The following is a 24,940-nucleotide window of genomic DNA, read 5'->3' as shown; positions in this document are numbered from 1 at the left end:
TTAATATGGTTAATAAATTTAGCTGAATTTCATTAGCAGTTTCAGAATCCAGTATATCGGATGCTTATTATGGTATTTCCATTCAGGAAAGCCTTAAGAGAACAGTTGCAAGCTTAGTATCCTAATGGATTGGAATGAGCAAGACAGCAGAAAGTGTGACAGTCTGAATGAGCCCTTCATCACTCTCTGAGGGGAGTCACTGCTTGCATTTATGTCATCTAAAACCTGTTACTTCGCCCAGGCTGAGTGGCTCAGTTGGTAGAGCATCATCGTGATACACCAAGATTGTGGGTTTGATCCTGGTCAGGGCACATACAAGAATCAGTGAATGAGTGCTTAAATAAGTGAAACAAAAAATCGATTTCTCTCCTCCCCGCCCCCTCTCTAAAAGCAATAAATTAATTAATTAAAAATGGTTACCTCACCCTAGGCAGTTTTCCTCAATGGTTAGAGCGTCGGCCTGCAGACTGAAGGGTCCCAGGTTCAATTCCAGCCGAGAGCATGTACCTCAGTTGCAGGCTCAATCCCTGCCGCAGTCAGAGCACGCGCGGGAGGCAACCAATTGATGTGTGTTTCTCTCTCTCTCCCCCCTCTTCCATTCTCTCTGAAAAGCAATGGAAATAATATCCTCAGGTGAGGATTAAAAAAATAAAAACTGTTATCAAAGTACAGATACTTTTGAATCTCTTGGCCGCAGATCCATACTGGGACCACCATTTTAGCTTAGGAACAGATGGAAAACTTTAGCTTAACTTTCTTCATTGTTTGTTCTATTATAGTAAATTATTGTTTTTAATTGTAAAAAATGCCTCTACTATTTATCCTTATGTTTAGCCTACTTTCCAGTTTTGAACTCTTCCTACCTTCTGTTTATTTTTTAATGCACATAGTTCCCCAACAATTTATTAGGAAAGCTTTCAAGAAATAGAAAAGTTAAAGGGATAGTACAACAATTACTGTATTTACTCTGTGTGTGTGTGTGTGTGTGTGTTGGTGGAACCATTTGGAAGTTGCACACATGATGTGTCACCCCTAAAATGCTTTAGTATGAATGACCTAAAAATACAATTTTTCTTCTACACAACCGTAATATATTATGTGATGTACTTTTAATAAGAAAGTTATTACATGTTTTGTGTTGGTCTCAACGTAGTGGGGCTATCAGCTAGGAATGCCTGGGGCACTCACCTGGGCCCATACTACTGTGGAAATCTTCCAAATGAGCCAGTGTTGTAGGTGGACTGGCCCTTGTGGTTCTTATGATTGTAAGATACCTTCAGCAATAGCATCTAGGAACTTTGAAAAAATAAGATTTATTATTCAATTTCTGAAGGATTGGGGCTTCCCAGGGCCACACAGCAAGGCCAAAGAAAGAGAGAGAGAACACCTGGGATTCTTCCTTTTTATTGGGGAAAAGTGTGTGTGGGGTGCCTAGGGTTTTGCAGGTTCACTCTTTATTGGTGAATTTAAAGCATAAGAGTGGGAATTAAAGTGCAGAAGGGAAAAGCAGGGTCATTCAGGTGGTCTGTTACCTAGGTCACTCAGGGCATTCTAAAAGGAAAACTTCATAGGTGGGGAAACCTGGCTTTTTATCTAGTCATGTACCTGGAAATGTGATGGATGCCTTTGAAATAGACATCTCAGCAATCAAAAGCTTAATGTCAAGCACTTACATTACATGTGTTTTAACATTAATTTTTGTATTTTAAGACTTGTGAAAAATTTAATGGAAATTTGCAAATATTCATCAAGCTTTTCTCTGAGAAAATATCCCAACAGCTTTAGTTAACCAGATTTCTCTGCTTAATGCTTAGCTGACATCACAGTACCTATCAGTAGATGTTATCAATAGATGGCAACATGAAAACAAAAAGAAGTAGAAGTGCTTACTGCTTGTCAATATTTTTTGGCATAAAAATGTAAACTAAGCCCTGCCGATGTTTCTCAGTGGTTGACTGTTGACTCATGAACCAAGAGATCACTGGTTCAGTTCCCAGTCAGAGCACATGCCCGAGTTTCAGGCTTTATCTCCAGTAGGAGGCATGCAGAAGACAGTCCATCAATATTTCTCTCTCTCCCTTCCTCTCTAAAACCAATAAAAACATTTAAAAAAGGAGAGAGAGAGAAAAAAAGTAAACTAATTTTTTAAAATCCTCACCCAAGGATATGTTTATTGATTTGAGAGGTTGAGAGAAAGAGAAACATTGGTTGTTTCTTGTACATGCCCCAACCAGGACTGAAACTGTAACCTAGGTGTGTGCCCCCAACCAAGAATCGAACCCGCAACCTTTTGGTGTACGGGACAATGCTCCAACCAACTGAGCCACACCGACAAGGGCTAAACTAATTTTTTTTTAGTGGAGTGGTTGTATGGTTGTCCATGTGCTGCCTGATGAATTTCTTATGATCACCAATGAGCCAATCAAACAACAAAGTTTATTTAAATGAATGCGTTTTCTCGGGGGGGTGGGGCTGAAGTGCCATCACAATGTACTAGCTCATAATGCCACAAAAAAGTCTAATTGTGATACTGCAGAATTTTTTTTTCCTTGCTAAAAGCAAGGTCATATGGCAGTCTGTTTTTCATAATAAAGATTGTTATGAATATTATTAACATAACTACATAAGCTACAAAAAGCTTGCTTGTTTGCTGAAGTCTTTTAATAGTTTACAGGCTTTGTGAGAGATAAATTTGCCATCTGGTGGACGCAGTATCTGTATTCAGCAACAGAAGAGAAGTAATGTCAAACTCCAGACCTGGCAGCTCCTGTCTCAGTTGTGCTTTTGTTTTGCCTTTTAGGTATTCCACATGCTGCTAGAATTCTTGGAGCAAAATATTGCCAAGGTTTGGGAAATGCTTTCCTAACAAAGTATTGCTACCCCACAATAGTTGTATCTCCTCTCTAGTCTGGTGCTTTTGGATTAATATGCCAACCACATTTGTTCTATTATAAGTGTATTTATTAACATCATGCATAACGATTATCAAATCTGTGTTCTCTGGCACTTCACTATAAAGGATTTTGCTCCTTGAGGAAATGTCCCTGCCTTATACCTTTTTATGTATCTCACACTTGTGTTAACTACTTTGTGCTAACCTAACTACGTATTGAGCTAAATTGAATTTGTGTGTGTGTGTGTGTGTGTGTGTGTGTGATTGGTTTTACAACAAGAAACAAGAGTAGAACTTTCATTAACCCTTTAATTATATTGCCATGCAAAAGGAGAAATCAGAATAAATTCCAAATTTGAAGAAAGTTGGAACATTTTATGGTTGTGTAGGTATTAAAATTTTAGAATTTTTTCCCCCACCACTAATACAGTAAAGAAAATTATTTGCATCCAGGGTTGAATATCAGGGCAGCTTACTTTCTGGGCTGTTCTATAAGGATGTGGAAAAGCTATATGTGCCATTTACGTTTGCAATGGAGAAAGTGCTAATTGTCTATTTAATGTTCTTTTTCTGTAAAAATCCTACCAGAAGACTTTGATTCCGTATTTTCCAGATTACTAGTAAGTGTTTACCCGAAACCAGCACAAATTTGACTACCCTTCATTCTAAAGATTAAAGTGCCAGTAGACTTAGTGCAACTCTGGGAAAATGTTGACGGTATACAAATCCTAATCATGGACAAATGTACCGCCTGGTAAATTCATTAGAAGCAAAGCTGTCCAACTTTATAGACCAAACTATAGAACAAAAATATGTGAGCACATATGTGGAAATACGTAATTTCCGTAAAGACTTTTGCTTTAAGCACAATTTAGCAAGAAATGTGTTTAATAGCTTGCTACTGCCATCTACTGGTCTAATGTAATATATAGAAATAAAAGGGAATTAGTTCTGTTTATTAGAATCTTTAAAATATTCTTTACTGAGGGTAACATAGAATTTCCTTGTGGTCCATACAGTGTTTACTTTGTAGTATGCTTTTAGTGAACAAACTCCATAAGTCTTTCTCCCCTATTACAATGTGCTTTTTATCTGTTTCAAGTTTCTGATCAAACCTTTTTTTCCTTTGTCATCCCTTCTTAGTTTAATGGATCGAGAAGTGGCATTGCTTGCTGAAATGGACAAAGTGAAAGCCGAAGCAAGTAAGATTGATCTTTAATTAAAGCTATTACCAGTTAGTAGCTCCCTGCCTCTCAACCCCTATAGCTAAAGCTCATAAATGCCACAAGAGTTTATATATTTAGTTTAACAATCTTGAGCAATTGTACTGTACTGATATATGAATTTTTTCAGGCAAAACAGGAGCCTGTTTTTTAAATATTTCCAAATTTTAATATTTTGGATGTAGAGTTCATTGTATGAGAGACTACATCATGGTATTTTCCACCACAGCATCAACTTAGGAAAATAAAGTCTCCTGCTGGCACCTGGGCTTTATTTATTTTATTTATTTATTTTATTATTTTATTTTATTATTTGTTCTCCAATGATTAAAGATTTCCTTTGACATAATCCGAGAGACTTCACCAGGTTGCCTGCAATTCAGTGTATACATTCATGTCGTTACCTGTCTCAGAACTTTGTTTTCTCAGTTTGTAGAACAGTCTTTACTCAGTGTCTTATCATTTGGGTAGAGGAAAAGTCGGTGGATTGAGGGTTCAAGATCCCTTGCTAGGGTTCCTTGAAAGCTTGCTAAAATAGATTCTGGAGGAATAGAGTCTAACTTGGGTAATTTGTGGGGTTTTATACAGAGGAATCAGATACCTGTTTTTGGTAATTTCTATGAGTAAAGGTTAAAGATATACAGCTCTTTGAAAAGAAGAAAATGTCAACTGTGGCTTATACAGTGGCATTAATTTGGGACTTTTCAGTAGCAGATTTTACTTTCACGCATTGAAATGCCAGATTTGTAATTAAGGAGGTTGTTTCTTTTAACCTGCTTAAACTGGTAAGAATGGAAATAGGTTAAGATGATGACTCACAGTTAAATCATTTGTGTCTGTGGTCATGGCCAGAGGAGGCAACTTTGAAGCACTGAACTGAATTCAGTTTTGATCCATTTCAGATGGTTCAATACATAGCAGGGGTGTTATCCACTATTTTTCAGAGGTAAGATTTCATTTAAATTGAGTGATATATCTTGAACTTTCTAAATGTGACAGGTTTTAGTCCATTCATGTACGTATGTGTTCTTTTTGAAGATGAAGGTTCAGATAACATAAATCTAGTAAGAAAACATAGTTCTTACTTTTAACATATTTCAAATAGAGAGGCTAATAAAATTAATCCCCTTCACCCAGCTTCAACCAGTTATCAATTCATGGCCAATCTTATTTTATCAAATTCAGAGCTACAGTTTTACTGAACTTCATCAATTTTATATCTGTCTCCTTTCTCCCATGCTAAAAACCCTGGTTCTCAATGACACTAATACAATTACTCACTTACCAGTACTACCAAGGTGCTGCTTTTTAAAAAATCACATTAAGTTTTATTAATTTGTATATTCACAGTACTTCACGATTCAGAGGTTTTTTTACTCATATATAATCTTCATTCAACTTTATGAGGTAGTTAGGGTTTCCTTTTTCCCGTTTCATAACTAAAGACACTATTGGGAAAAAATGTGACTTGTTCAAAGTAATATAATTAGGTTCTCTGAGTTAATCTGATATGTGCAGAAATCTTTACTCAACATATTTTCTCCATCTTCGAATTCTATAATGCTGGAACTGAGAGAAAGTCAATTTTATACAAATAGCAAGTAGACTTTATCTTGGGAGCCAGACCAATAGATCATTTGTGGCTATTGGGCTTTGGTGTTTATAGGCACGTTCCTACTCTATTGGAAAAATATGCCCTTACTGATTAACCTGATGTGGGTATGGGCAACCTGTGGTGGCACATATGTGGCAATCAGGTTAAGAAAACTTGCTAAAGAGGTTCAGCTCTCTGTAATGCCTGATGTAGCTCTTTGAAAATTCAGTTTTTTCTAAATAAATTTGGCTAATTTATCAGTATGATTACAGGATTCTGTGTATAACAGGAATTGAGTTCGATTACATGTAACAGAGTAGCCTAAATAAATGTGAGTTTTTCTCATGAAATGAAAGGTCCAGAAGTAAGTGATCTAGGGCTGAAGGGCATCTCCAAAATCACATGAAGGACCCAGCCTTCTCTATCCTTCTACCCAGCCATCTTTAGAGTGTTTATGGTAAAAGGGGCTTGAGTCAAGGAGGGGCAAAATGTCACATGCCAGCTGAGACGCCTTTAAAGAGCTTTCCTGTAAGCCGCGCACTGTGAGTTCTGCTTAGATCTTAATGGCCAAACTGTATCACATGACTCTATCTGCAGCAGAGTCAGGAAATGTAGAGCTACCTAAGCAGGTTCCTATCCAACAACACTGGACTTCTGGTAGGAAGAAGAGGAGAATGGGTATGCAGTCACTAGCAATCTTTGCTATAGTCCATCCTGCAGTATCCCTCTTTTTCCCCAAGTGAATACACTCACCTCTTCCTTAATGGCATCACCTCCAAAGTCTCATCTAGTTAGTATATTCAGCTGAAAGTTCAGGACTTCTGGGAAATGTTAGATCTTTGAATAGGTCTGGATATGGCACACAGCATTCTGGGCCCCATACACTAAAAGAAAAGTTAAATGCTCCCTTCTCCAACATTACACTGATAAAGAAAGAAGAGATAATTACAGTAAAAATTCCCACTTGGAAAAGCAGTGATCAAATCTTACTGAACAGGAAAAGCAGAGTCCCTGCCCTAGTGGAAGAGAAATTTCCTTGGTTCATCTGGCAACTCCTAGTTCTACTTCCTAGGAGGACTTCTATTGTCCATGCCCTCTTGTAGCCCCTGTTTTCTACTCTGAGAGGCTTTTTGTTTGTTTATTTGCTTGTTTGTTTGTTGTCCTTCACAGTCATATCTGAGTTATACATCTGGGAACATGCCAAAGAAGAAGTTTCTTAACAGGCTGTAAACGACCTAAATGTCCATCATTAGGGAACTTGGTAAATAATTGTGGTATATTCATATAGTAGAATACTAAGTGGCTGTGAAGGAGATCCAGTGTATTAATAGGAATTGAACCTCAAGATATGTTAAGTAAAAATAGCTAAGGTAGAGGAATGACCATGTATATGATACACTCCCATGTGTGTGTGGGGGCGGGGGAGAGAGGTGTTATATATGCATAGAATATATTGGAAGGATACATAAGAAATGCCCGGCTGGGCGTGGCTCAGCGGTTGAGCGTCGCCCTAGGATCCAGGCGATCGGGGTACGATTCCCAGTCAGGGCACATGCCCAGGTTGTGGGCTCGATCAGAGACTCTCTCATCATTGATGTTTCTGTCTCTCTCTCTCTGCCTTTCCTTTCCTCTCTCTGAAAACAATAAAGATATATTTAAAAAAAAAAAAAAAATTAACAGTGATTTCCTCTGGGGAGGGGACCACAAAGTCAGAAGTTTGAGGGACACTTTTACTTTTCATTTCATGCTCATTTATTCTAGGTAAGTCTTTTTTACCATGTGTGCATATTTCTGTTTTAATTTATATGCTGCTTTAAAAGAATTTTTTTTTAAATTTATTTGAGAGAGAGGAGGGGAGAGGGGGAGGGAGAGAGAGAGAAACATCAATGTGAGAGCAAAACATTGATCTGCTTCCTCCTGCATGCCCCCCTACCGGGGATCAAGCCCATAGCCTGAGCATGTACCCTTACTGGGAACCAAACTGGCAACCTTTTGGTGCATGAGACGACACCCAACCAACTGAGCCACACTGGCCAGGGTGTTAATTATATGCTTCTTGATAAAAAGAATTCTTTTTCTGGGAAGAAGGAAAAGAGAAATGACAAATGATTTATGTGTCTTTTTGATTTCATGAAGTATTTACCTTTTAACTGCATTTAGAGCCCATCAAGAAGATGGAAACTGGACCTTTGGTATTTTCATTTTCTAAATGGGTGGGCAGCTAAGCCTTTGGCTCTTCAGATACATACTACAAGGCCTGTACTTCCAGTTCTTTATCCTTTTGAGCAGAACATAAGAGTTATACTCCTTTTTCCTCTACAGTGGAAATTTTGCTCAGCCGACAAAAGAAAGCTGAACTTCTGAAGAAGATGACTGATGTGGCTGTTCGAATGTCAGAGGAGCAGTTGGTTGAGCTCAGAGCTGATATCAAGGTAAAACTTCCTTCTCCTTTCTGCCTTTCTTCTTGCCCTCAGAGACCTAAAGTAGCAAATTTCCATAATTCATGGCCATATCTAATGTATTGAACTTACGATCTTCCCTTTCAAAACCTGGCCCTCTTCTAGATTTCTTTTCTCTGTAGGTGGTACTGTCATCTATCCAGTTGTCCAAGCTGGAAACCTTGGGTGACTTCTCCTTTCCTACATGAAATCTATCAGCAGACCCTGCCCATTTGAATTCCTACTGAATCTCAGATCTGACTTTTCTCTTAATTTCCACCACTGTCATGATCAGGTCACTATTATCTCTTGCTTGGACTTCTGTAATAGCCTTTTAACTGATCCACTCAGCCTCTCCATTCCTCCACATCTGCTCCTCACACTACAGTAAACTGCTTCAAACTTTCCATTGCTTTTATTTAATGTTTTGTTAATCCTCACCTGAGAATATTTTCCCATTGATCTTCAGACAGAGTGGAAGAGAGGGGAGGGGAAGAGAGAGAGACATCAATGTGAGACACACACATCGATTGGTTGTCTCCCCCACACCCCCGTACCGGGTTGGGGATCAAACCTGCAACCCAGGTATGTGCCCATGACTGGGAATTGAACCTGTGACCCTTCCCTGTGCAGGCTGATATTGTAAGCACTGAGCCACACCAGCCAGGGCTGTACCATGCTGTTTTGATTACTCTAGATAGCCTGATAGTATAGTTTGATATCAGGTAGCGTGGTAACTCCAACTTCGTTCTTTCTCAGGATTGCTGTGGCTTTTCGGGACCTTCTGTGGTTCCATATATGTTTTTGTATTTTTGTTTTAGTTCTTTGAAAAATGCCATTGGTATTTTGATGGGGATTGCATTGAATCTATACATTATTTTTATTTTTTTAAATTTTTAAAAAATATATATATCTTTATTGATTTCAGAGAGAGGAAGGGAGAGGGAGAGAGAGAGATAGAAACATCAATGATGAGAGTCATTGATGGCTGTAGCCCGCAACCCGGGCATGTGCCCTGACCGGGAATCAAACCCTGATCTCCTGGATCCTAGGCTGAAGTTCAACCGCTGAGCCACGCCCGGCTGGGCTATTTTTATTTTTTTGATGCAATTGTATATGAGATTGTTTTCTTAGTTTCCCTTTCTGATAGTTTATCATTGGCGTATTAAAATGAAACCGATTTCTGAATGTTTATTTTGTATCCTGCTACTTTACTGAATTCATTTATCAGCTGTAGTAGTTTTTTGGTGGAATATTTAGAGTTCCTAACACTCATACATTTTAAATTCTTAACTAAACAACGTTTCTGAAACTTAAGCATGTGAACCCAAGAGAGGTTGGGATATTCATTGAAAGTTGTAGACACTGGTGTTCTAAAAAATTGCTTATAAACTGTGAGCTATATAGACAAGAGGAGTTGGCCTTCCCTACCCCTGATCCCTTAACTTCTGTTCATTCTGAATACATGAGATTTATTGTTATATTTAAGAGAAATACTTGCTGCAGAGGCTATGTAACAGCCTTTGTGAAATAAAAACACAGATGGAAGATCACCTTGTGACAGGTATCCTTGTCATCATTCTGACCCAGTGTTTCACACAAACCTTAGGTCATGTTATTATTCTCTAACTTCTTCCCGTAAGACTCTATTGGGGTGAAATAGCAAAACAATGCAAATTTTAAATTACCATTTTCTGATTAAAACTATATTACTAAATTTTATAGAAAGTCGTCTTCATATTGATGCCAGTCAGTCTCATTCAACTATCTGGGAGAAGCCAGAAACCCCTTTGGAATTAGATGAGAATTCTGGCTCTCACAGGCTTCATCTGTTCTCCTTCCCACATGGTTGAGGAGCTGCTAGAAATATTTCTGCAAGCTAAGGATCTGTTTCTCTCTGCATTTTCAGTGTACTGAAGTGGATGCTATGCAATTTAAATGTCTTATTTCCAGATCATTTTATTTCCATCATTCCTGTTATGTCTTTGGCTCAATAAACTAGAATTTGTTTCAGACTTAATCTCAGACTGATATTACATGTCAGAAGGCTTTATCATAGAGGTTCATGTGCTTTCCTAAGCCACAGTTTACTCTGAAGCTTTAGAGCTTCAAGGGCCAGAGGTAATTTTTATTTCTCCTTTCCCTTTCACTGCTTCTAGATGCATCTCAAGGATTCTGATTCATTCAGTTCTACCCCTTGAACATCCAAAGTGGAATTTGACCGCTGCCAGTTAGAGGACTGATGCTCTAAGGAGTTTAATTCTTCTAAATTTTATCTAGAATTACAACTTTTCTTTTTCATCTGAAAAAGATGATTCTAGGCTACATTAGAAATTGTTTATTGAAATAGACCCTCAGAAATACTTAATTCCTAACATCTATTTAGTCCCACAATTTCTGTAGTATAGTTAGTTTTTGGCCCAAGGGGTTTATTACTTCTCAGCTCTGTCCTCTTAAAAGGATTAAATTATTTGCAGCATAAACTTCTCATTTGTAAAGTTGACTTTTTCACGTGAATGATTTTCCACCTCAAGAAATTGTTTCTATTTCAAGGATTAACAAATCCTACTTTATAAAGAGTTAAAGGGGTTTCCTAAGGAAGTTTCTATTAAAGAACCAAACCATCTATTTAAATGGAATCATTGTTGTAACTTATGAGCGTTTTTGCTGCTGCCTCCGCATCTGTATAAAATGGAATGATGTGCCCAGCTGGCTTGTGGCTCAACGGGTGATCCAGGAGGTTGCAGTTCGATTCCCAGTCGGGGCAAATGCCTGGATTGCGGGCTTGATCCCCAGTGGGAGGGGCACGCAGGAGGCAGCCAATCAATGACTCTCATCATTGATGTTCCTATCTCTCCCTCTCCCTTCCTCTCTCTGAAATCAATAAAGATATATATATATATTTTTAAATGGAACAATGTGGAGAGTAGCCAACAGTGGAAAGATGACCCTCTGCTATAAATTCTTTCTGTACAGTTTCTCTAGATTATGCTTAGTGGGCTTTGACCGTCATGTAGTATTTCATAAAGCTCCCAAATAGACTTCTCTTTGGGCTCTGAAGAAAATTACCAAATTTTGTCAATCACCCAGCATTGATATTGTCGCCATTGAGTAAACTTTGAAGCAATAAGAATAATTCCACTGAAAATAATTCTGTTTCATCCATCCATACAAGCTGTAGATTCCATGTATACTGTTTGTCTCACCTGGAGGCTTTTCTTTATCCTTTCTCCAGCACTTTGTTAGTGAACGTAAATATGACGAGGATCTGGGACGAGTAGCCCGGTTCACCTGTGACATAGAGACCTTAAAGAAGAACATTGATTCATTTGGACAAGGTGAGATAGTTAGAGATTCCAGGCACTGGAGATGGTGATGAGAAGACCACGCTTTACTAATTAGAGACTGGAGTGCCAGTTGGCTTCTCTACTGATTCTTCTTTAGCACCTCTTGTCTTTTTGTTTGTTTGCTTGTTTTTATGAAAAGTAGCTCTGAGATCTTTAAGAAGTCAGTGGATGCAGATGCTTGGAGCACTGAGGATAGGCAAAAGATTTTTTCATCCATTCTCTGTTGAGTTGAGAGGTGTATAATACATAGTGTAAAAAGCATGGAGCTCTGGAGTCAGACCAAGTTTGAATCTTTGCCTCTACACTGACCTCTTGAACCTAATTTTATTCACAATATCTGCCTTGCCTGGCACATAATAGGTACTAAAATAATAACTTCAAAGGGGGTAGTGCCTCTAAGGTGAGAGTTTGTGGGACACCAACCCTGACCTTGGTTTTTTCCATCTCAGTATGAAAGTGAAATGTTGGATCTAGGGCAGTGATTGTGAACCCAACATTAGTCCAGGCTTAACACCAAGAAAAAAAATCTAGTGGGGAGCATTAAACCATTGAATTCTGACAAATTCTGAATTGAAAATTAATATTTTTCAGCTAGATTGGTATTTTGAATTTGGGATTATTTTTGTGAAAGAACTTTAGGAAGATACATGTTTGTTGTAAAAACTAGTTCTGTTCATATTAACTAATCTTGATTATTTGTACTGTGCATCATTCAAATTTTTATAACAAAATTTAGCTCTTTACCTTTGTCTTTCTTTGTAGAGTCTGTACTTTAGAGTGTTCCTCACATAGGAAACTAAACATATGGCTTATATTATTATTCCTAGGCTTAGTCAACTGCCAGAGCCAGAGCCAGGAGTTAAGGTAGTAGGAAGTGTCAAGAAGTCATTAGTTGGTGGGGGAATGAGTCATTCTGATCTTAAACTGTTGTCCTGTCTCTAAGAGTTTCTTTACAGAGTTGTGGGGATTTAGAGGAAGTGGAGGAAGAGGGCAGAAGAGAGATTTTCCTTTTTGTTACCCATTTTATAAGCTTTCTTTACAACTACCCGAGTAGACATTTCTTTATCTTAAATTGCTTATTGTGAGATTAGGAAATAGAGAAAACCTTCATGCTCTTTCATCATATGACCATATATTTCTTATATTTCTGTTTCAGTATCCCATCCAAAGAACAGCTATTCAACACGGTCCCGATGTAGCTCAGTTACATCTGTGTCCTTGAGTAGCCTGTGTGATGCCTCTGCTGCTTCCTTTTCCACCTGTGCCTCTGCTCCCAGCCTTACAAGTACTAACAAGAAAAACTCAGCTCCAGGAGAGACTCCTGAAGGCATAGCAAACTCCAGTGGCCGATCCTATCAGCCTCATCGAGAGGTAACTTGCCTTCCACACTGAGCTAATCAGGAAGAAAGCTACCAGATTGTCACAGTTTAAATGCTGACAGCTCAGTACATTACCTTTCTCTCTTTATTCCCATTCCATACCTGTTTTGAATCCCTCCAGCCCCAGTTAGTTCCAGAGAAAGCATTTGGTATGTATGTTCCAAACCACCAGCCAGTTTAGATTTCCTGTTGCCAAGACTGCTGACTTTCTGAGTTGGCAGTGATCCTAGCTGTCGTAGGTAGTATCGCCTGGTAATTAGTCACACTGGGAGTCGTGTACCCATCTCGAGTTAGGTAAGTACCACAGTGGCAGGCTTACCAGAGTGAAGCAGCAACTCCCTAGAAGCACAATGGAGAATATATCAGGGAAAAAGAGTGAACCTGGTGTGGTGGGGAGGGAACACTAGAAAGTTGAAGCATAATCCATAGTTTCTTTTCCTTGGTTTGAAAAAGATACACAAGAGCAATTGAAGGCAGTGCTGTCAGTAATTCTTCAGAACTGGTATTACATTGAAACTGGAAGATAAAAATGAAATCCCATGCCATAAACTTTCTGGGTTGTAATGTAAAAATGTACTACATGTCATAGCAGTGTGATTGATCTGTGGTTTATGATATATAGCAAAGTGGATCATAATGACATTTATTTTATTATAACGAATGTTCATTATCTTTACAAATTGCTTATTGTCTGCAAATCTCAGACATGTGATAAGATACTTGCCCAGTTGAGGGCTTGTAACCCCAAGAATGTTCGTTCTTCTTCCTTCTTTAGCTTGTACCCAGCTAAAGAAAGGTGAGCTCCTCTTCTGGGGAGAAGAGCCTAGGGGTGAAAGACAGGGAAAAAAATAGTGAAAGAATGATCATTTCTGATGTGGTGGCTAGGTCAAACTGGCTGGCAGAGTTCTGTGAGTCTTGAGAGAGAACTGAATCCCAAGCATGGACTACTAACCACAGTTATGCTGTCAGAATACTCCTATAAACTAAATGGGAACAAATGAAACACCACAATGACAGAGTGCTTCGAACATCACATTCTTTTATCCTTAGGTGTTGCCGGGGAACAGACGAGGACAAGGCTACAGGCCACAAGGCCAGAAGTTCAGTGACCCCACAAACCAAGGACGACATAACAGTGTGGGTCGTCACAGAAATAGTTCATGGTATTCATCTGGTTCTAGGTACCAGAGTGCACCACCCCAGGCACCAGGAAACACTAGTGACTGGGGCCAGGCTCATTCTGCAGGGACCAATGGAACTGGAGCCAGCATGGAACCCGGCCCACCAAAGCCCTCGTTCAAAAGGGGCTCGCTCCCCCAGCGCAAACCCAGGACCTCTCACCCTGAAGCTGTGAACTCTTGAGGGAAACTCCAGTTGGCCTCTCTCCTCTATCCCACACAATTCACCTTGGTAACTGGATTTTAGGAAACTTATAGTTAGATTTAATAACAAAAAGTTTTCGCATATCACTTTTTATGTCATTCTAAATATTTTTGGTTTCTTCTTTCCTCATTTCCTCTCTACCATTTTTGGAGGGGAATCTGTTTTTTCCCTTGACCTTTCCCAGTGATTTGGATTGATTCTGATTTGTCATTTTCACCAGGAATCATGGGCAATGATTCCCTGGTTTCCCAAACAATGTTCTTCCCGGGGCACTAGGCCTTCCAGCTGCCTGAGGAGGCCTTCCTCAGCACCCGCACTGTTTGGGCTCTTGGGAGGAGGTGGGTCAGAGCTACTCTTGTTGCCTTTCCAGTCTAAGCAAAGCCACACATGCCTGTCAGGTTACCTCTAAACAACAGTTTAACCAGGAGAGGCAGTGAGGGGATTGTGTACTGCACTGAATTATCCAGAGAAGGGGAAATTTAATTGGTGAAAAGGAAAGAACACTAGGAAGTAGTTGAGAATCTGCCTCTCCTCCCAGAATGTGCCTGAGTTTGACACTCAGATCAGGGTTTCAGTCTCCTGCTTGGCACAATAGCTTAACCTGCAGTTTCTTTAAAATGCCCAAAGCCTTGTTTCCTTAATTACCTTAGACTGCAAACCAGTCTAGGGAAATATATGGGAAAGTAGCAATTATTTAAATTTACAAGAAGGAAAAAAAGTATTTCTTTGTTTTAATGTTTGAAGATTTTTGTTGTTATTCTTTCCTGAATCGTATTCTTATCCTGAATCAGATTTATAGCAATGTAATTAGTGATAATTTAAGGTTTGTTATCCATCAAAAAATTGCCGCAGTCTTTATAGTTGAGTAAATAAAAACAACTGCATAAATGTTCCCATACTTGTTTCCCAGCAGCAAGTGACTTCATTTCATTTTCTGTTTTTCTTTGGGCCTCATGCTGTAGAAGTCTCTCAGCCACCTTGTTCGGGGCTTAAATGAGGGTTTCTGATGCTTAAGTCATCTGTCCACTGCTTAGCTTCAGAACCAAATTAAATGTGAAGGCCAGGATGAGCAAATGCAGCTGTTCTTGTGGGAAAGAGTCATAGGATAGGGAATGGTGACTTTCCAAAGGAAAGCTTACCGGTTTAGAAAAACCACAGCTGCCGACAGCTTTCCCAGGCAACCAAAGGTTATATCAGCACCACTCTCCTCCCTGCCTGTCCCTTGACAGAAGTAGTGAATGTAACAGTATAATTGAGCTCCCCCATGTAGCAGGTGGCATTGGTGCCAGACCCTTCCACCCTGCCCCCGCTCCCAGCATCTATGATTTAATAACAGCAGAGCTATTTATTTCCCCAGCATTTGTTCCCCCAAGTCTGAAGCCCAGACTGTAAGTGGCAGTGGTGCAGAACTTAGCTGCCTCAGGGTTTCCCCTGGCTCTTGGGCTGAAGCTGAGCTGCCGGGTTCAGGTTGGTTGAACAGATTTAGAGAGAAAGAAGGAGGGTGTGTGTCTTTCAGGAAAACAGAAGTCAAGGACTACTGGGAAGCCATTTTCTAAGAGGCTGATCACCTCATTTTTGGGAGTTTGTCCAACAACATCATCAGCCTGCTGGGTGTCAGGAAAAAGCCCTGCTTTCCTGATTAATTGCTTACCTTTACTATTTAAAAAAAAAAAAAAATCTTTTGATTTCAGAGAGAGGAAGGGAGAGGGAAAGAGAGAGAAACATCAGTGATGAGAGTCATTGATTGGCTGCCTCCTGCATTCCCCCTGCTGGGGATCAAGCCTGCAACCCTGGCATGTGCCCTGACCAGGAATTGAACTGTGATCTCCTGGATCATTGGTCAATGCTCGCCTGCTGAGCCACGCTGGCCACGCTGCTTACCTTACTTTATAAGAAATCCAGAGATTGAAACAACTTTGAAGGTCTATCCCTGTATCCAGGCAAAACTGTATTTAACCATCCAGACAGATGGGAAGCCACTGTTTGTGGAAACTGTCTTCAAGTCAAAATTAAAATCATAAGAAAAGTATTTGAAGATATTTTTCTGTGACCATAAAAGGTGTGAAAATTATGAAGATTTTTATACATTTTGTATTGAATTACAAAAGTAGTATTTAAAATATCAAATAGTACAGAAATGTAAAAGGAGAAAATTAAAGTTTCCATCTTCTCATTCTATTCCTCAGGGTTAGTGATGACTATTAATAATCTGTTGTATATCTTTGTAGACTTTTTCCAAAGCATATATGTGTATATACACATGATTATATAGGTTTTTGTTTTTATATGTGCTTTATGGTTCTTTTTTAAAATCATGTCTAAACCATAGTTCATTTAGGATCTTCTGTTGTAGATATTCTGCTCTTAAATTTGCCAATTTGACTTTCTTCGATAAAGATAAGTTAGGTTTATCTTAAGTTTGAATTGTGTAGCCCCTTCCTTGCTCCCCATAATAGCTCTGGGCTTCCTAAGAGGAGAGAGGCTCCAAACCCTAGGCAGTTCCCACTGGCTGGTCAGAGAGATCCTTCCTAGTCTTTTTTCATTCCTTTTCCATTTCCTCTTAGAGATGAAGATCTTGCCCTTTCCCAACTTAGAGATAGGACTTGAAACTTCAGGTTGCTTAGCTCTGGCAGTTATGTGCCCCTAGAGAAAGAACATTTAAATTAGCATGGCTTCATTATGAACATCAGGTATCTCCTAGGCCCCTTACGGCAATTCTTAAAATTCTCTCTCTCCCCCTCCCGCGCTCCCTCCCTTCCACTCTCTCTTAAAAAAAAAATCAATGGAAAAAGTATCCTCAGCTGAGGATTAGCCACAACAAACAGGTACAAACGTATGCATGATAAAAAGTGAAAAATCCTCCCCTATCTTGTCCCACTGATGAATTTCTTATATATCATGCCACAGATTTTCTAAATTCAAACATGTAAATATATTTTTCTTTCTTTGATATAAATGGGAATCAAATTATGCATACTTCTAAACCTTGCTTTTTTCACTTCTCACTTTTTATAACTAGTTTTTGTTTTACAAAAAATCAATATATATATATATAAATGGTAAAAATAATAATAATAAGTTTAAACAGTTTAAAAGCTCATATGATGAAAAATACGCCTCCATCCCATTCTGGACTTTTTGCCCCCTCCCCTGAGGGAGCAAAAAATACCTTGTGATTCCCTCCAGAGATTTTCTGTACTAGCACACATATCATAAGGATGTATAGCATTTAGACCTCTTTCCATTTTAGTACACACAAACATATCTTCTTTCTATGGCTGTGTAGAATCCCATTGTATAAATTTATCATAACTAGTTTAACCAGTCGCTAATGATGGTTTTCAGTTTTTTGCTATTATAAGTATTGCTGAAATGAGCATCTCATATTATGGATATCATTCCTCATTTGTGAACCTGTATCTTTAGGACAAATTCCTCGAGTGGAATTGCTGGATCTCATAGTTATTGAAAAACACTCGTAAAGATGCATGGATTTACACTCTCACCAACAGTGTTTTGGAGTGCTTTGTACAGTTGCTGAGCTAGAAGCTAAGGAGAAAGATAACTAAAACACATCCCTTCAAGGGGTTGACAAACCAGTTGGGGCAACTGAGACATACAGATAAAATAATACAAGGTAATAGTGTTGCATGAACGAGTCATGCCGTCTTCCATGAGTGAAATGGAGGAAGCACCACTTTAAGGGCTGGGTCGTACACTAATGTAGAACTATACTAGAGGTGCTCAGACATTTGTTCAGTGGTTTATAGGTAGGGTGACCTTATTTCGGAATCCCAGATCAGGGTACAGACTTACGAGTATGAATGTGTGTATAGGGAGAAATAGGATAAAACTATGTTAGGTTGGGAGTGACCTGGAAAAGTCAGAATGCATGGTTATCAGTCTGGGAACTAAGCTATACTGCTGGAGGTCAGTAGAATAATAACTTGTTGCCCCTGGAAACTCTGCCATGTGACCTACTTTGTCTTGCCCGATTTATTGGGTTCATCCTACCGGGTGAGGGTTATATCATTATGTCAGCACACTTCATGGAGGAAACAGGTATCCAAAATGGTACGTGTGTGGAGGTCACCAACTGATACAAGGAGCTATTTTGTCACTATTTTAACCAGTTCAGAGTACTAGACCATGCTGGTAGCCAGACAACATTCTGTAAAATCAAGCTTGACTTCTGGTTGCTTTAGCCACCTAAGCACATTCTTTAAACATTGAGGCACCTACTGTGCTAGGCACTATGCTGAGTTTTGAGGCTCAGATGGATGGTTCAAGCTCTTGCCTCAGTCACTTTGCAGGTGAAGGGAATAGGGCTCTTAGCTCTTCCTTAAATTCTTGGAAGCCATGCCTGGTGGCTAGGCTCTGTGGTAGATTGGCAAGACCCTGGACTTTTGAGACACACACTTGGATTTTAATTCTGACTTCACAACTTGGTAGTCATGTGAATAGCTAACCTTGGGTAAGTTACATCTTTGAACCTCTCCATGAACTGTAAATGAAGACAATGGCAACTATTTCATTATTATGCCAGGTGTTGCAGAACAATACCCTGGTGTCTAAGTTAACTGTGACCAATCGAAAGTTCACTCACCATAATAACTCTTGCTTTTTGTGTTTCCTGCCCTGCTAAAAAGCGATGAAAGACTTCCCCTGTCTCCAGCCATACAGACCTTATTAACCAAAAAAGTAATTCAGTCATCCTCTTCCTTTTGTAGCTTTTCTCCTCTGAGTGTGTATCTTCCGCACATGGCGCCCCTCTTGTCTGCCTGCCATACTTGTCAGAAAAGTTCACCCTCACCCCCAGTTTCTGAGTTCTCTGGATGGGGCAGGCCAGATGCTGATGGCACTGACCTGGGTAAATGGCAGCAGCATGCCAAGTGAAGGGGGCAGGGCAGGCTTTCCCAGGGGAGAGTTGGGGAATGTTATTTCATCCAGGTATGGAGGGGATTTTATTACCTACGTTGCTACTCCTTGCCAAGGAGGAAACACTATCTGAAGATTTTTCTGGGTGAGGAAACTCACCCACCATCACCATAGCCAGCACAACTGTTCTCCAGTCTGCCCGCCCCTTCACTGCTGCCAAAACAGCAGGAACAAATACCACCCACTCTGATTCCTCAGGGAAAAGTCAGGTCTCCTTTTTATGTCCCTCTTTAGCTTAACCCAGTTAGGCTTTCTCTGTGACTTGATTTCAAACAAACCCATTTTCTGGTGCTGCTAGAGCACAGAGATCGAGATTTCTCAGACTCACTCCCCTTGCTGGCTCCAGAGAGGATTGTGGTCGCCTGCACTCCAGCAGGCAGGGCCTGCAGTCCAGGCGTGAAGTCCAGGTTGCTGTTTACAGTGGGCACTCATTGCAGGTCACTATCCAGCCACTCATCAAAATGACCAGACTGTTGTCTTTCAATAGGCTGTTTACCAAAGGACAGGACAAAGCGCTCTAGCAGTGTGGCACAGTAGCATACTGCTGTCCACCCAGCCAAACCTTGGTTCATCCCCGGTTCCTTCACTACTAGCATGAGACATAAAACAGTTTCTTTATCTGTTAATAAAACCATGGGCCTTCCAGGATTCCCTTGTTTGAAAGTTTATTGTGGTTTTTTCACACTAGCTAGGATCATCCACTGAAAGAAAAGAAATGGCTTTGTAAAGTATGATTATCTAACCACTATGCTGTACACCTGAAACTAATACAAAATAATACTGAATGTAAACTCTAATTGTAAAATAAAATTTAAATAATAAACAGTGCTTCAGTAAACATCATTGAACATAAGAAAAGGAATGGCCTAAAATGAAACAGTCAAGGGGTGACCAAGTACTGGAGGTCTCAAAGTATTACAAAATGTTTATTTTGGTGGGAAAGTTAAACCTTCAGTGAGGCTTTATTCTGAGCTCGTTTCGGTAGTCCTAGCACCCAGGCCAGAGCAATCATTCAGGGGAACTTTTAACACAATCACTACCACTTTCTAAGCTCAACAATCCTCTGAGAAAGGATGATTTCACAAATGAGGGTAACTGATGCTCTGTGAGAGTAACACCAATCCTACCCCATCCCTGCCCCAAGTTCACCAAGCTGTTCAGTGGCAGTTAGAATTAGAACCCAGACTACTCTGACTTGAAAGCCTGAGATTTTCCCACCACAGCCTTAGAAACAAAGCATGGCCACCTTGGCCAAGAGACAGACCAGGGGATCTCCAGAAAGGAGGTTGAGGAGAGCTTGAAGAGGGGAGGAGAAGGGAGGGGCCCCTGGGGCTCTATTCCTCGACAGCCACCTGTTCTCACCCACACTGCACTCAGGGACTGACTCCGCCTGTGCCTGGGGGGTGGGGGCTTTTCCCATCTTTTGTGTCTTGAACATTTTTTTCCTTGCTTTGCTCTTCCCTTCTCTCTCCTTGTTCCTTTTGTAGATAATACTCCCACAGGCCTCCCACGGCAGCTGCAGAATGCAGCCTCCTGAGTTTCTTGTTGACAGTCACTTTGAGCTATGTCTGAACAGGGCTCTCCCTCAACCTTCCCCTCCCTGTGACGCCCCACCATGGCTGAATGAGTCAAGAGCTGGGTAAGAGGGGAGAGGAGATTACAATGAGGAAGCCAGTGCTTTGACTTCCAGTGCTCTCTTCACTTTTCAACTCCTCCCTAACCCCCAGCTTACTGTCTCCTTAATGTGGGTCCCTGCCCCTTGTGTGAGTTTGGGGGTTGGGGGAGGAGGTGGAAGGAGAAGGCACATGCTTAGGGTCTTACGGTCTTAGGTTACCAGACAGAGGCAGAGAAAGAGAGAGACTTGCTGAAGGTAACCAAGTTGGTAAAAACTTGTCTACCTCTGTTTCCTCATTTGTATAGTGGAATGTTAAGTAGCACCTACCCTACCTATTTCACGGTTCCTGTGGGATTCAAAATCAGATAAACATTCACATGATGTAAATGTCACACATTGTTCTAGTCCTTGACTCATTTAATCCTAACAACCCTCTGAAGTATTATCATCCCCATTTCACAGATAAGAAAATCGAGTCACAGAAGGAAAATCATAGTAAGTGACGGTTATATTCAGACCTAGATAGCCTGGTTCCCAAGTTGATGGGTGCTTTCAACCATAGCCTCATCCCCTCTTCAAAGTGAGCTGACCCCTAAACTGCACCCTCTCCTTAGTAGAATGCCTGACGGCCATCTGGAGGGGCATAGAAGAGCGGCTAGGGAAAGGAGTATTTTGCAGCCCAGGACTCTGTCACGGATGGAAGTGGAGGTGGGGAGCATGATCTAAAGACTCCTTTTGGGCTCATTCTCCCTGAGAGCAGGATTCCAGGATTCAGAGGACGCCTCCTCGCTTTCCTCCCAAAAGCACCAATTCATTTTAGTACAGGTGCCTGGGCTTTGGCCCACGTTGCGGATGAGAGGTGGGTGGAGCAGTGGACTCTCCTTTTTTTACCGGTACTGGTGACTATGGCTGTATCTTCTAGAGGGGTGGGGAGTGCAAAGCCTCTGGCTTTACTCGTTCGGGAACAAATTGCTGTTTTGGCCCAGGCGGCTCCTCTGGGCGCGGGCGGTAGCCGCGCTCGCTGGCAAACCGTGGGAGGGAGGAGGAGCGGCGCTGGCAGCGCGAGGCTGGGGCACCGACGCAGCCGGAGACAGCAGGAGACGGCCGCTCGGGCCGCTCCGCTTCCCCCGCCTGGCTCCTCCTTCCCACCCCCTCGCCAGAGTGGGGTGGTCTCTGCAGCCACGGCATCCCACCCCTGCCAGCTTCCCCTCCAGATCCGATCAGAGTTCTCGAGGATGGAAGGGGGCCGGGAGTGGAGGCTGGGTCCTCCGACTCCCCGCTCGCCAGGACCCACGCGTAAGGTTAGAAAGTTCTTCCCAGCGCCCGACGTCTACCTGTCCCCGCTATTTGCAACCTGACCCTTTAACGCAGTCTGGGAGAAACAGGTGATGAAAGTAGACATATAGGGGACAAGACAAAGGGTCTAGGCTCCCCCGATCCCCGCACACATACACTCTTTCCACTCCCGGGACACACACCGGGAGCATTTGAATCTTTTTTCAAGGGCTTCCCACCCTCCAGTTTCCCGACAGCTCCTGGCTGCAGCGGCGAGATCCATTTTCCAGGGGTCAAGTTGAGGCTGAGAAAGCTTGCAAGCCCAGAAGCTGTGCTCAGACCATCCACCTCCAAATCGCCTTTTAGACTTCCCCTGTACAGTTGGAATCCATCTAGGGGTCCCAACCTCCGCCAGCTACCCGGCCTTCACCTCCTCCGCTGGTTGCCCAGGCCCCTTTCCAATTACAGTTTCCTCAGGGAAAGCATCCTCTACCGCCCCCTCCCCCTCCCCCTCCCCCTCCCCGCGCCTCTCCTCAGGTCTCTATCGCTGAGAAAGACGCCTCTTCCCTGCCACTGAGTAGCCTCAGCCAGACCGCGCGCTCCCCTGTCGCTCTCCGAGGGGCGGACGGGGCGGCTAAGAGTGGGCCGGGTGGCGGGGGTAGGAGGGCGGCAACCTCCGGGGCGCTCACCGAGGTCCCGACGGGTGGGGGTTCCCTCGGCTGGAGTCTGTCCCTTTAAGGAGGCGGCCCTGCCTGGGTGTGCCCGGTCTCCATGGTTACCCCGGTGCAGGCGGCGGGAGCCCGAGGGAGGGAGGGAAGCTGCCGCTTCTCCCCGACAGACGGAGAGAGCTGCGGGGACCCGGCACTCAGCCAAGCCCTTGCGGGAGCCGAACTGCAGCTGAAACGGGAGCCACGGTCGCCGCCGTGGCGAGCGGAAGGTGCCGAGTGCGCAGCGGTCGCTGAGCCCGGAGCCCGGGATTCGTGGGCGGCCAGAGCGAGAGGGGCTGCGCGCCATGCTCCGGGCCCCGACGGCAGGGACGTCCCCTCGCGCGCGGGCGGCCGGCGGGGCCTGCGAGCCCGGGGTGGGCACTGTCCCCCGACGGCTGCGCTAGGGGGCGCGGGGCCCGGCGGGGGGTGGCCGAGCTGGGCGCCCTCCCCCGGCCCTGAGTCCCCGCGCCCCGGAGGGATGGGGCGGGCGGCCACGGCCGCCTAAGATGCCGGCCATGCGGGGACTCCTGGCGCCGCAGAACACCTTTCTGGACACCATCGCCACGCGCTTCGACGGCACGCGTGAGTCCGACCCTCACCCCACTGGCTCCTGAACGAGCCGTCCCTTGCCAGGGATTCCGCGGGTGCTGCACCCCACATCTCGGCCTGCCGCCCTCTGTGCTCACCTTCCTAACCGCCCCCTGCCCCACCCCCCCACCCCCCCACCCCCGCTCCCGCTATTAGCTGAGACCACTGCCTCTTTCCAGACGCCATCGCCCCTAAAGGTTTAAAATCAACACTGCCACAGGCCAGGCAAAACGGCTAGAAGTCCCCGGGTTTGGGGCATGGCCTGCCGTCTGTTAGCTGGGGCACGAACCCCAACCTAGTCAGTCTTATCCATCCCGTCACTGAGTCTGGTGCTATCCCATCAACTACCTTCGAACTGGAGGGGTAGGGGGTGAGGGGGGCTTGGTGCTAGAGCACAGCCGGAAGGGCTCAAAAAACAGATTTAGAAAAGAGGTTTGCAAACGTAGATAGGGTAGGTGGGACTCAGGAGCGCACTGTATGGCCAAGCTCACCTGACCGCCTAAACCCCCAGCCTAAACCCACTGAGTCTGCTAGCCCCATAAGGGTAGGTTTGGAGACTACCAACAAGACTGGGGAAGTTTGGAGAAGGCGACCAGAGCTTCTGGATTGTGGGTTCCCAAGGCTCTGAGCACCGGCAAAATCGTGAAAGCCCCTCCCCCTCTTTCTCCCTCACGCTCGCGCCCAGTGGGGCTTCCCATCTCTCCACCTAGCGCCCTCCATGGTCTCCAGTTCCTGATAGAAAGCGGGTGGAACCACCCCCCACCCCAGGCTTCTCCATCTGCTTTGCTGTGTGCTTGGCTCCTGCAGCCTGCTTATTCAGCACCCCCCACTCCCCAATTCATTTCTGGCTCCAGACTCCATGTTCAGTTACCATCCTTACATGCTCATTCTCGATCACATTCACTAATTCCTGAGCCAGGGCACTCAGCTGGGGCTCAACCAGAGAACACAGAATGAATGGATGGTAGCCAGGTGGCCCCTCACTTCTCAGTCCAGGTGAGTCCCAGTGAGAGAAGCCACACAGCCAAATTGAGTGCCTAGCTGATGAGTGAGCCTGACCAGAGGTAGGGGTGGGGCTGAGGCTGGCCTACAGCTGGTGGTTTGGTCCTCCTTTGGGCATCCCCAAACCTACCCATTACCCCAAGCTGCCAACCTCAGTGTTCACACGTGCTGATTCTCAAATGCACTCATACACACACTGCTAGGAGTGGGGCACTGACCCAGGTGACACACTTTGGGCATCCCCAAACCTACCCATTACCCATTCACCAACCTCAGTGTTCACACGTGCTGATTCTCAAATGCACTCATACACACACTGCTAGGAGTGGGACACTGACCCAGGTGACACACTCATTGCTGTTCAGAAACAGCTCCTGCCCTTACCCTGTTCACACCCCCAACACACACAATTCCTGGATTTTATAAAGTCCACATTTGATGGAAAGAAGGGGTGGTGGACCCTGAGCCTCTATCCCACGCTTCCTCTGAGAGATGCTCTCTTGCAGACAGTAACTTCGTGCTGGGCAACGCCCAGGTGGCCGGGCTCTTCCCTGTGGT

General features: G+C 43.1%; 1 protein-coding gene across 6 annotated transcripts in view; it reads left to right on the top strand.

Moving 5' to 3' along the window:
• The window catches only part of SPATS2 (spermatogenesis associated serine rich 2), a 97,086-nt gene extending 77,053 nt beyond the window's left edge, over nucleotides 1-20,033 (top strand). For all 6 annotated transcript variants that reach the window (XM_016201245.2, XM_016201246.2, XM_016201248.2 and 3 more), the window contains 5 exons: nucleotides 4,037-4,095; nucleotides 8,033-8,142; nucleotides 11,384-11,486; nucleotides 12,652-12,866; nucleotides 13,925-20,033. In XM_016201245.2, coding sequence (XP_016056731.2) covers nucleotides 4,037-4,095; nucleotides 8,033-8,142; nucleotides 11,384-11,486; nucleotides 12,652-12,866; nucleotides 13,925-14,236 — 799 coding nt within the window. In that variant the 3' untranslated portion in view covers nucleotides 14,237-20,033. The remainder of the gene's footprint in view (nucleotides 1-4,036; nucleotides 4,096-8,032; nucleotides 8,143-11,383; nucleotides 11,487-12,651; nucleotides 12,867-13,924) is intronic.
• The last annotated feature ends 4,907 nt before the right edge of the window (nucleotides 20,034-24,940 follow it).

The sequence above is a fragment of the Miniopterus natalensis genome, chromosome 2, assembly GCF_054644295.1.
Source record: "Miniopterus natalensis isolate mMinNat1 chromosome 2, mMinNat1.hap1, whole genome shotgun sequence".
NCBI classification, from domain to species: Eukaryota; Metazoa; Chordata; class Mammalia; order Chiroptera; family Miniopteridae; genus Miniopterus; species Miniopterus natalensis.
The sequence above is the reverse complement of the archived record's forward strand: the minus strand, read 5'-3'. Positions and strand labels throughout refer to the sequence as shown.